Here is a 12,735-nt window from a genome sequence, read left to right as displayed (position 1 = left end):
ATATAAATTCTTTATATTTTTTACATTTTCTCAGCAACATTCAAAGGTTTTTTCTTAAATTAAATGTAATTTCAGTAGGTTCCTTTTCCACAAAATTGAAACATTTGCATATAAAAAATTAGCAATTTTCTTATCAGCAGTTTTTGCAAATGATTATAGCAAGAGTGAGATTCAGTCTCACAGAAGACAGGCTATTATTCTAAAATCTGCCACTATTTACACTCAACTACAGAAAGAAATATATGAAAATAAAAAACATATCTACAATTAGAATTAGGATCAAATGCATCTTACTTTCCAACATTCTTCCGTATGTGTTTTCAGTCTCGAGGGCCTGTTATTTTATTATTCTTAGGAGCATGTAATGACTCAAAATAAGCAATGTTCTTTAGCACAGGGAAACCCTTTGGATGCTCTGCAAGGTAATTTCATCAAGGACTAATAGCTTCAAATATCAAACAATATTTCTAGAAATGCACCGCTTTGGGTGTCTTGATTTAACAAAACTACAATGATGGATGGAAAATTGTATTTATGTTGTGTTTTATAAATTTTTCTTACAGATGTATGAGGTTTTTTTATATACAGCTTTATTTGTAGCTAATATTCTTAAACATTTTCTTATTTTCTCCAGGTAGGTTTGTCATTTAAAAACACGTTTAGGCAAAGCCTGAAACCAAAACCATCATCACATCAACTATTACATACAGAATAACATACACAAATTAAAACAAAAGCATGTATTTCATCTAAGAAGAAAGGTTTTCTTTTTACCACTTTCAAGTCTATAGTAGTTTTTTAAAAAAATGAAGTATTGCCTAACAAAATATGTAATTCTTTTAAATTAAATTCCATCAAAATCAACTGAAGAACACTTTTTAGCTTACATGCAGGTAATCTTGGATCATATTCTTAACATTTAAGTCACAGAACATTAATTCCAGAAGTAGAAGAGGCATCTTATTCTAAAGATACATATTCTTTGCTGCATAGTACCCACTATCACCACAATAACACCAGCTCCCACTGTGTATCTGATGACAATCCCACCGGACAAGAAGCTGCACGTGCTGGACTTGTTCTAGAGCTAGTCATGCTCATCATTTGCTGGCTGGCATATCTTCTGAATGCTTTCCCATCTGCAGGCACGAATGTGAGTCTTCCCCCTTTCCCCAGCCATCAAGTCTAACAGGAATTATAAAAACTTACTTTGATATTGCTATTCTTTAAGAGAAAGTTAGAAGTGGCCTGCTATTTTAAGGCAAGGCAGAAAGTTTCCTCCCTTAAGTATAATTTTTTGGGGGAAGTCAAATTAATGACAGCTAGACAGCTAAACAGATCCTCTGCTGGTCAACCAGTACATCCCCTTTCCCAAGGGGACACTGCACCTATGTTATTCCTCAGAAGAACCCGTCTGTCCTACTCCAGTAACACAAACTCCCTAGGCAATCCATTCCAGTGCTTCACTATATTTACTACCATGAATTTTGTTTAATATGTAATCTGAATCTTTCTTATTGGATTTCTACTTTATTACTACTTGTTCTAACAGGTTTTGTTGTTTGGTTTTTTTTTTAAAAAACAGAATTTTTTTAGATTTTAAGGATGTATCCTGTCTCCCCTTAGTGTTCTTTTCTGTAGACCACACAATTTCACTTTTCACCTTTTCTTTGACAGTTATGTTTCATAGCCTTCTAATCATTCTTATTGCTCTATTGTACATGCTCCACTTCAGCAGATGTCTCCTGAAGAGCTGTGATCAAACTGAACGCAATACTGCAGCCAAAGCTACACGCCAACTGAACAAAGCAAAAAGAATATTCCGCATCCTCCATACAATATTCCTGATTTACACTGCAGTATGGTGTTCAGCTATTCCGCAATATGTCATTGTTGACTCATGCTAGACCTGTTTTATACAACAAACCCTAGAACCTGTTCTAAATAAAAGCTATTTGATCAATTGTTTCTTATCTTCTTGTTCTGTATTTGTACATTTGATCATTTTTTTTTAAAGGTAGAGTTTTGTACCTTTTCTTACATTGCATGTTATTTCTTCAAATCCATTCTCCAATAGGTCAAGTTTTGAATTGTACTCCTGTCTTCAATTGCAATTGCTTGCAGTTCCACCCCTACCAAACCCAATTCACTTGGTCTGCAAGTTTAGTCAGCTTATTTTCTGTTCCGTTTTATAGATCATTAATGACAACATATCCCAGCAAAAGTCTATTCAATATATCTGCAAATTTCCAATCTGTTTTCCATTAATTTAGGAAAGTTTCCATTAGGCCAGATTTCCACAGCTGCTAATAGGAATGATCTGTGAGACAGTATCCAAAGCCTTATTAAAAACATAAGAGCTCTTTTATCTTAAGAGTAAGATAAAGTTACAACATTTACTGCTCCTCTTCTGTCCATGAGACCTGTTATAGATGCAATTTAGACTGGATTAAAACATTTTTTCCTTGCAAATCCACTTTCACTATTACTTCTTTTCCTGGTTTCTTCCAGATGTTCAGTAAAATTTCATTTATTCATCACAAATTCTTTGGGAATTTAAGTTACACTGTCTAGTCTATAATTTCTTTGCTTTTACTTTTAAGCTCATTTGAAATACAGACATTGTATTTTCTTTTCGCTTCTCTAGACTGCTGTCTTTATATCTTTGTAACTGGTATTAATTTTCTTAGCTGTCTGTCTGGAGTTTTACTATACCAGTGAAGGACTGTAGAAAGAAGTATTCCCAGCATTATCTGTCGGTCATCTTCCCTCTACTAAATATCAAATCAGTGCTTTCTTGGTAACGTTACTAAAAACACAAAATGATTGCCTATTTCATTTACGACCGTTCCTAACTATTTTGGGACCTTACCTTTCCAATTCTGTCCCAATATGCCCGTACTCATTTATATTCAAACTCAATAATCTGATTAAGTAATCATTTGGTTTTAGCTTTCCTTCTGTTTGAGAGCACAGAACCAGTAGTTCTAAATTTTGTACACTTTCTTCCATAGAACTGAGGAGAAACTTGGGTTTTATACAAGTTTTGTGATATTTTGACCCAAAGTCTTAAGTTACAAAAGCTATTATATTTGTATGATCATTGGACTTCACTTTTGTATTTTTTTAATATACCATTGGCCATAATTTCAAAACCTTTTCCACAGAAACAGGTAATGCATCAACTCCAGAAATGTCCAATGCACCTTTTGATTAAGTTTTACACCAAGTAAAACTTCAGAAAATGAAATTGTGTTGTAATACATTATATGCAGAAATAGAATTTACCGAACATAAAGAAGCTGCAATCGCCATGCTAGTAACTAATAAAAGCAATCAAACATAGAACGTACTCTGTGAGGAACCCAAGAGAATAAAAGTATAAAGATAGGAAAGGTATATTTCAACAGGATAACGAAAATCACATTATCAAAGGTTCTCTACAATTTTAATGACCTGTGAGTGCATTTTAATTAATTTAAATGTTTAAAGCAGTACTCTATGCACATTCTTAATCTAAGAATATTTATGCTCTTGATACTGGCTTATTAAGGGCTAGATATGTAAACAGTTTAGCCTAATTGCCTGTTACTGTATAATTTGAGTCTTGTAACAAAGACGTTAAAATCAAGAGAATACATTCTCTCTCAGAAAAATTCCAGTTGTTTTTTCACTGCTTCAGTGATAAACTTCACATCAAAGGGACCTTAGGTTCTAAATTATATGTCAGCTTTTACAGGATATTACAATAACACAATATATGTCTGTCCTTGAAGAAATGTTCTCGCTCAGCTATGAGTCATATTTGCATCTACTTAAAAGTAAGCACAGGCATTTGTTAGATCACTATTTAGCTACAAGACACAGAAAGGATTTTAAATCATTTTCATCACCATAGTTCACCCCTATGTAACTGTACAGTTAATACAAACATTTATAATTTTCTCAAGGATACAATTTCATGACAATATATTTGCTTTTTACTGAATATGATAAATCCAAATGCCTACATTTTAAAATGGGATAAACTGTTCACTGAACTTTTGTAAACTTTAAACGTTCACTTACCTTTACTGAAAAGAGCTAAACAGTATTTGACAGTGAATTTTACCTGTATTTCCCATACTGTTTTCTTTTTCTCTATTTTTGTCATAAATGCACTGTTTGAACACATGTTTTTTAATTGCCTTTATTTCTTCCATATATTCCTCACCTGAACTCCATGGAACTGAGCAATTTATGCTCTGACTTACTTCCTTTGTGGTAGAAAAAGAATTCAAATGAAGTGTAGTCTACTCTGAATACGTGTAAGTCAATTTTACCCCCCGCAAAAAAACATTAAAAGTGTTATTTTGATTATTGTAAATGAGAACAAGACTATTATTTATGGTACGCTCTTCAATAAAGACATTGCCATGTCGAATCAGTGTAAGAAAGAATGTAAGTCACATAAGACACAGCAGAATTTAAAAGATCTTTTGATATACGTCAAAGGAGATGAGGCACCACACAGAAGTTTGATCCCAAATACCACATAAAATTATTTAAGGAAGGCAAGGCACTCATTTATACCTAATCCTTTTGACTGGAACAAATACTCAGACAACTAAACTGTTGAGTAAGAATGCACTATTTAAAAAAAGAACTGTAGTTCAATACATGTGCACTACAGGACACAGTTCTGTGAGTATCTTTGTTTTAAACCGATTTTAACTCATTCCTTCACCCTCTACAGACTCATAATTCCCTCTGCCATTTCTTTTTAACAGCCTAAAAAGATAAGACAATTCACATGCAGTATCTAAGGTGGTATCGTTTGTTAGGGGAAAGGAAATATTTAGAAATAATAGATCCAGGAAATTTGAAGTGAAAAAAGGTATTGTTCCATTGTTGGAAGAGATCTTAAGTCTCACACTTAAAGTTTTACATTATTGCTTAGCCATGGTAAAGTCTAGTACATTCAAACACGCCCATATTTTCTGATGTCTTATTTCTGGAGCTACTCCAGTTTTCTAATCCATTGATTAAATAAAGACATCAGGGCCTCTGGTAGGACTCATTTGGGAAACATAAGATCTGCAGAAACACAGATGCTTGCCAGAACCAGTCAACTAACAGCGCTCATGAATTTCAAAGAACAAGAAAGAGCGAGACAGGCATACTACCTGTGTAGAGTATATATTCTGGGGGTGAAACATAACTCCACTGAAGTTTACTATAAAAATCCTGATGACTTCAGTAGAAACAGGAACAAAAAAAATTTCTAAGCCAAGAAATACTCATCTGTTCACAAGTCCAAATGAAGAGACACCTATAAGGGTCTAAGATGGAAGTTTCTAACCACTGAATGAAGAACAGGGAAAGTGGAGATGGACTGCCCGGCAGGTGCCTCAGTAATACTCAGATACTAATAGCTGGGGAGACACTACAGAGAATTATTTACAGTATGTGGTGAGAAGTAAACAAAGAAAGCAACAGAATATAGATTTATTATTTTTTTTTTTATTTGGAGTTTCAGGAGAATGAAAAGGGATGAAACCAAAAAATGTTATGTTTGTCAGAGAAGAGCACTGCCAGCGTCAGACAGAAGAAATGCCCTTGTAAAAACAGAAAGAAACATACAAAAAAATAAATCACCATGGACATATTCTTGTGGAGACAGGGAAAGGAAAGACTGAAGCTGATGCTACATCAACGTAAACTAAAGGTTTATCTTCTCAAAAAAACCACAGTTTAAATTAACTGTGGTTCTCAAACAAAAATAGGCCAGTGTAACAGTTTTAAGAGCTGAAGAAATTCTAGATATTAGAATGTTTACCTTAATTTAGAAAAATAAAAAGCACTGTTATATAGTCCCAAAATGCAACCTCAGTAAATAAACCAAGTAGAATAAAGTAAGTAAAGAAAACAAATTCCTTTCAACAATAAAAACAATTCAATCAGGAATTAATTTTGATTTTGCACAACTTCCAAACTGAAACAGCAACACACCTTTGGTATACTCAAGTTTAGAAACTTTCACTGACTATTAAGAAATCACCAATTTATTGCCCTTAGTCTCCCAGATGTGATACCTTTTAGACCCAGCTGAAACAGGTTGAAACGCTTGAAAAATTTGCAAACACTACAGAATAGGTCAGGATTTCTCCAGTTAGAAAAGAAATGTAACAGAGCAACAAGCATTTATAGCCAGTGCTCTTCCTCTGCAGGGTGATTACACCAGACTCCTGAAAAGTAGCCTGCTAGCTTCAACTAATCAAAGTTCCTATTATTCCCTGAAAAATCAGTTACAATAGAAACTCGTATTAAAAATAAAAGACATGTTACCTACCTGTCCTATTTACTTTTAATAAGCATTTGTCACTACATGACAGACTTCTTTCAGTCATGTTGGACAAATGTTTTTCACCACAGCCTAGTACAAGTTTAAACTATACTTTGGATTAGATACTGAGCAACTGCAAAGAATGCTGCATACCTTTGGATATCTCTTGCCTATCTTCTTCTCTACGTCTTTGACTGGATCATGTGAAGAGCTTTCAGCATCAAGGATTTTTTGCTGCCTGGCTTCCTGAAGAGCTTTCTGGGTGGGACCTTCCAACCCTTTCTTCCTTTGACATTCGTGGCCTGCTGTAAAATAAAACCAACAAAAATATCATCAGAATGCCTTTTTTACTTACTCTTCTGGAAGATATCTCTTTACTTAATATTAGTTAGACATATGAAATTCTAAAAGAAACACCACTTTAAATGAAAAGATATTCAGGTTACTGCTTTAAAAGTTAAAGCTGCTGCCACAGATACCCTGAATAACAACCTTCTCCAAGGAATGCAAAATTGCTTTATATGTCAAACACTTTCTACTCACTCAGTAACTGCTACCCACTAGCACACTGCTCATGGAGCATTTGGTTTGTTGGTGCTTTTGAAATACACATACTTATAAGCCAAGAGAGTTATGACAGCTGAAGTGCTTAAAAAGTCAGTAACCATTAAAAAAAAGAAAGAAAAAAATTCTAAAGAACTGTTGCAATTGCACTAAGATGTCAACAGCTTGTGTTTACAGATTTTCTATTCTGATTGCATTGTACATGGAACGGGGACAACCAGGTTTAAGTACTTTAACTGGTGCATTTTAAATTTCTTTTTGCATGACCTTCCAACAGCAATTACATCAGATCAAGAAAAGGAAAAGCACAGTTAACAGGCTTAGCAATGAGTTAATTCAACCATGAGTAAAGAAACTCATTGGGTTCAACTTTTGAATATAATTGGGTAATAAATAAGAAGCTGTTGTTTTTAGAAAATACAAGAAATGGACTGAGCAAGTAACAGTTTTATAACATGTTTTTAGAACCAACTGCTATAGCAGCATTCACTTAGGTTTATAAGCAAGCCACAATCAACACTGTTTAATTCCTTCAGGCAAAAGTGGTCTTTTTTCAGAGCACCACTTAACACTGCGTCTTGATCCGTAAGTAAGGGTGCAAGTGCTCTGTTAATATACACCAATAACCTAAATAAAAAAATTAGTTATTTCTCTTTGATAATTAGATCCCTCTATGTACAATCTTGTTAACTAACTGTTAACTAGTTCCTCTCCAACTATTAAATGTCCTTCATATCAACTTTAAACAAGCAAGGTAAGTAAATAGGAAATAAAAACTTAAACTTCTAATAATTAAGACACCTAAAGAAAACTTTCTCTTGAAGGATTCATGTACAAAGCACTGTTTGCAAAGCTAACCAGCAGTCTGGCAGTGGGACAGCAAAAAACCCTAGTAAATAAATTACACTCTCTATGTTGTGGATGCTATCCTCTTCAATTGTTTGAAATGCATCAGGCCAAAAGCTGCTACATCAAATGCCTAAGTAGTAAGTCCAGAATAGTTGTCCTAAAATTAACATTAATTACTGATAATTTTTTCTTCTACCTAGCCTCCAGATACAAACTTACAATGCAAACTCATTATGAATACTACAAAGCTTCCCTTTGTTCTTCATTATGCACTACATGACACCCTCAAAAAAAACCCAACCAAAAAAAGCAAACCCACAATGGATTGGATGTGCAGGGCCTCATTGCCACTAATCAAAACCTCAAACACTTCAGCAAACCCCAAACTAATTAAAAGCCACTCTCAGTGCCCTCTAGCCAAAGCCAGCATTCCAAGTATTGTGTGGTCAACTCAGGTTGTGGGACAGAAGCAGTACCAGGAGCAGTGTCAAGCAATTTCCTGCTGCTGGGAAGAGCCATTCTTGTTCTTTCATGCTCTGCAGTGCAGTGAAAGCAGAAAGCTGGCCAGAAAAGGCATCTTACCTTGGCAAACGATAACTTGCCAATCTGAACATTCAGTATCTTAAGATTACAATGTACTAATGCATAGAAGTCAGCCCTGAAGAGACGGCAACTGAAAAAATGCAGCTGTAGGTCTCCTTACAGCAGAGATTTGCAAGTGCAACAGCACTGGTTCCTTCCAAACCAAGAACTTAAATTTAGAGAAAAATGCAGCAAACATTTCTCCAGTATCTACGCACTGCTTGCTTCTCAAGGTTTCGATTACACTGTCTCATGAATAAGAATTCAAGAGGCAACAGAACATGACCATCTTTCAAGAGGCAGCAGAAAGTCTGCTCTCAGAATAAGAGACAATATGACCCACTGAGACATGAGTATGACCTACAGAGGGCAATAAAAATTATGTAGTACTAGAGGACAAAGCACTGGAAAGAAATGAACTGAAATACCGCTTAATTTATGATACACAGAGTACGAAGTAAATTAAGGCTTATACAAGCATGTGGGTGGCTGATGAGCTTAATAATTTGTATTGGCGACACAAATGTGATTTTTTTTTTTTTAATATTGTTATTTATAAAGTGCTCCACTGCTTGTTACTTTTTGGTATTATAAATTGCTCTGAAGATTTTTGGAGAATAAACAAGAAGTAGTGTGAACAGCCGGAGAGTGGTTTTTAGAATCGCTCAAACAACAAATGAAAGTATGTGAAATACGAAAAAGAGACAGATGGGGCATCTATACTGTAAAACACTAGCATGAGGAAAGCACCCACACTATATATCCTCAAGTCTGAGTATAATGAAAAGTCGAATGCTATATGCTCTAAACTAACATAAAGTAAGAAGCCTGTTCTCTACCTCCCTACCTGAAGTGGGATGAAAATGAGCACTGTGCTCTTTAGGGGGGGGCAGAGGTTTATACTTTTAGTTTTAACAAGATTTAAAGACTACAGCAGAGCATATCTAGTACATACAGCCACAGAAAGGTATTCTGGGGGCCTGAAATTGTGCCTTGCTGAGGAGTACAATATTAATTCATACAAAAAAAAAGGAATCGGAATCCAAAATCAGAAAGATACTGTGAACACTGAAGAGGCTTGCTGCCCGTACTTCAGTATTCTACCGTATTAACACATCTGAAGTCTATATTTACAGAAGTTAGTTTAGTAGCTATTTGCTTGAATACCGAATTAAAATTATAGCTTAGTTTATACTGGGTAAGACTACAGAACCTTCCAGGTTCTCCCAGAAATTAAAGCAGCTATGTTGTTAACTAAACAGTAGTTTAGAAAAGTAGTAGGGTGTGCTCCAAGGGACACCTCAGCTATGGAAGCCTCCCATGGCTGCATGGAAACCAAGACCTGAGCTAGGATGAGGGCCATCTTTCAGATAATTAGATCTCAGTCCAGTGCTCGTAGCAACTCACAACAATTTAGGAGACCAACTGCTTCAACCTACATTAGATTAGAATTTGAAGGAAAAAATTAAACCAAATGTGCTATACTTATAATAGGCAAGCAGTAGCAAAAATCTGGATAGCAGTTGAAATGTCTGCATTAATAGTAAATAAGCCATCTTAATAGTCAAGGAAATGCTTGCTATCCTCTTCACTCAACTACAAATCCAAAAAGAAACAAAAAAGTTTATGTGGTTACTATTCTTCTTCTCAGCCTTGTCTTTTCTACAGGAATTTTATACAATGGAATTAACTCCATGAATGTGGGAACTAATGAAGCTTGATTGTCAAAGGCGGGGGTAACTCAGTGGCTTTTTACCTGGGGTATATTACCAGTGCAAAAGGAAGTTTAGGCCTTTAACACACTAGGAAAAACCACAAAAGAAACAGATATAAAAAATGTTCTAATTGCAACAAATGCCTCACCTGGAAATTGTATAATATCTAATACCTGGTCACCTATGTGCCTGAGGAATTTGGGGTTCTCCAATGTCAAATAAACTGCAATCTCTGATTGGAGTTCTGCTCATGAGCAAGGCAGGTGCAACATCCCCTTCTCATGTGAATACTCTGTTGTCAAAGAGGGTAGAGCTCACTGTTTCCCTTTTTCATTATTTCATCTATTTTCAGGAGTCTTTTGGAAACCTGGTTTGAGACCCACCTCACTGACAAATGTAGCCGAAATTGGAAAACAGGTTCAAAATTATTAGTGGGAGTGATGCTCACAAAGAATGTGATAGCATGGGCTTCATTTACTTAGGAAACCAGAGGTGCTAGGTTTTTTTCTGATGGAGTTAGAAAAATAATTTATTAATTACGCATTTATTCAAAACACCAGGGAAGTAGTGTAGTACCATACAGATAAAGGTATTATTCCAGCAGGTATTATATAACCTTAGCAGCCTCCTGTAAAAATGAGACATGCTAAAATAAGAGGCTGGATTTCATAACACCAGTATTTTCAAAACGTTTACAGACCACCGTATATAGCTTCTTACAGTGAGCTGAAAAAGAACACTCGCATTAAAAAAAGAGTATTAGTGAATAAAATAACAAGTAACAAAATCAGACACAAAATAGATTTCCAGGATAAGTCCTTTCACAGTTACTCACATATTCCATACTGCCATCGGTAATCTCACTGTCCTTAGTTTATACATTTCAGAATAAATATTTAAATGATAAAATTGTTGCTCTGTCACCAGGACAGCTGATAAAATGTTTATAGAGCAAGTATTTTTGATTTATTGTTACACCAGATTTTGAAACGCATCACACCAACAAAACACCCATGACCAGTCTGAGCTTGGTGATGGGAATATTTTACCTTTTGTCACAGGAATCTGAATAGCCCGCCCAGACTCTAAATTTTGTAATGTGGCTTGCAAACCTGTAACCTAATTTTAAAGAGAGGAGAGAACAAGAAGAGGTAATATGAAAACGTTGCTTTTGAACCGTGTGTTCACAACACACAGCACTTATACCTGCATATTTGAGTAATAAATTCCATCTATGATTTTTGAATTTTCTGATTATTGCCTTTAAGTTATAAACATTATTCCTAATTCAAGATTTTGGAAAGGCCCAGTGAAACAATGTGACAAATACAAGTCATCAGAACCTCTCAAAATACTTTTACAGCTCTATTAAAACAATGCAGACATAGAATACTAGGGCTCTTACTGCATCATCAACTTTTAACCACTGCTATCACTGCACTGATCTTTAACTTAATGGCACAATATGACATACAACTTTGTCATTAGAAAATGCCACAAAATATGGCATTATGCTTTACTAAAAAGCCATCACTCCAGAATGCATACAGTTCATAACTGGATAGGTCATATATGTTCCTGAAATTTCATAGCATTGGAACTGTTCTATGTTTTGTAGTCCTGATTCAGCATAACTGTATATGGACAGTAACCTTTCTTTTTCCATAGGACATTTTCTTTTACTTATTGAAATTTCAAACATATAATCCTCAGTCTTTTAAAAGTAAGCTCTCAGGTGACCTGAGAAAAATTGGAGGCAGAAGAAAGGAGAAAACGAGAGATGAGGACTATTAGAAGAAAGTGCAAGCATGGTAAATTCCTTTCATGTTACCCACATACAATTGATGCTACTGCTGAAGTGCAGTGCATTTTGGGAGGGTTTTTTTCTCTCCTCTTTTTTTGAAGAAACAACCCACTGGTTAAATAATGCAAGATAATTTTCTGTTCTTCATCCGTCCTATCTGCTCAAGGGGCGGAATATCATGTATTTCAACCTATACATCAGATAAGATTATAGGAGTAAAATACTACTCTATTATTCCACCCACAAGACAGAAAAACTGTCTCTGATATCTTAATGTATTTTTTCCTAAACGAATAGGTCATTCCTGGATATATTTAGGAAAAAAAAAAAATTGTAATAAAGAATGTTAAAGTAGAGATTTCTAAAGGCACAGATGGAAGTATATGAATCTGTGGGAATATCACACCTTTCCTCAAGCTGTCGACACTGAAAGTATAACAGGGTCTGCACGTTGCTGACTCATGTAGAGCAGCACTGACCAAGTACAGACTGAGAACTACTACTTTGTGGCACTATGTTTCATACGCTTTCAGTATTAACATTTCACCAAGTAACATGAAACTCACTAAAATGTTCTGCTTCAAACTATCACATAAGTGAGTTGCTTTAATAGAAACATCCTAAGTAAAAACAAAAAGCATTCCCTACAGCTTTGCAAGCGGTGTTCACCATAGTTTTACCTGCCCAACTGCTCTGTCTCTCTCCAAACTAGTTAACATTTTCTGCCTCAGTGTAGTCTGGTATTTTTCAGTCAACTGCTTCAGCACTGGTTCATATGATGCATAATGTGCCTTCAGCCTGTGAACAAGAGGGCAAATGATTCCTCAAAGATAGTTAAATCAGAGATTTATGCCTGTGTAACTTTTCTCCTCCCCAAATAAAAGAATAAAAGTGCC

At 35.2% G+C, this 12,735-nt stretch overlaps 1 protein-coding gene across 1 annotated transcript in view; it reads right to left on the bottom strand.

Annotated features, from left to right (window-relative positions):
* Positions 1–6,478: 6,478 nt before the first annotated feature.
* The window catches only part of SPAG16 (sperm associated antigen 16), a gene marked incomplete at its 3' end in the record, with an annotated part of 28,788 nt that continues 22,531 nt past the window's right edge, over positions 6,479–12,735 (bottom strand). The window contains exons 7-9 of the mRNA XM_009574153.1: positions 12,520–12,637; positions 11,085–11,154; positions 6,479–6,630 (exon numbers count right to left, since the gene is read on the bottom strand). Of these exons, the coding sequence (XP_009572448.1) occupies positions 6,479–6,630; positions 11,085–11,154; positions 12,520–12,637 (340 nt within the window). The remainder of the gene's footprint in view (positions 6,631–11,084; positions 11,155–12,519; positions 12,638–12,735) is intronic.

Source organism: Fulmarus glacialis, unplaced genomic scaffold, assembly GCF_000690835.1.
Source record: "Fulmarus glacialis isolate BGI_N327 unplaced genomic scaffold, ASM69083v1 scaffold3833, whole genome shotgun sequence".
In the NCBI taxonomy this organism is placed as follows: domain Eukaryota; kingdom Metazoa; phylum Chordata; class Aves; order Procellariiformes; family Procellariidae; genus Fulmarus; species Fulmarus glacialis.
This window is presented reverse-complemented; position numbering and strand designations above follow the sequence as displayed.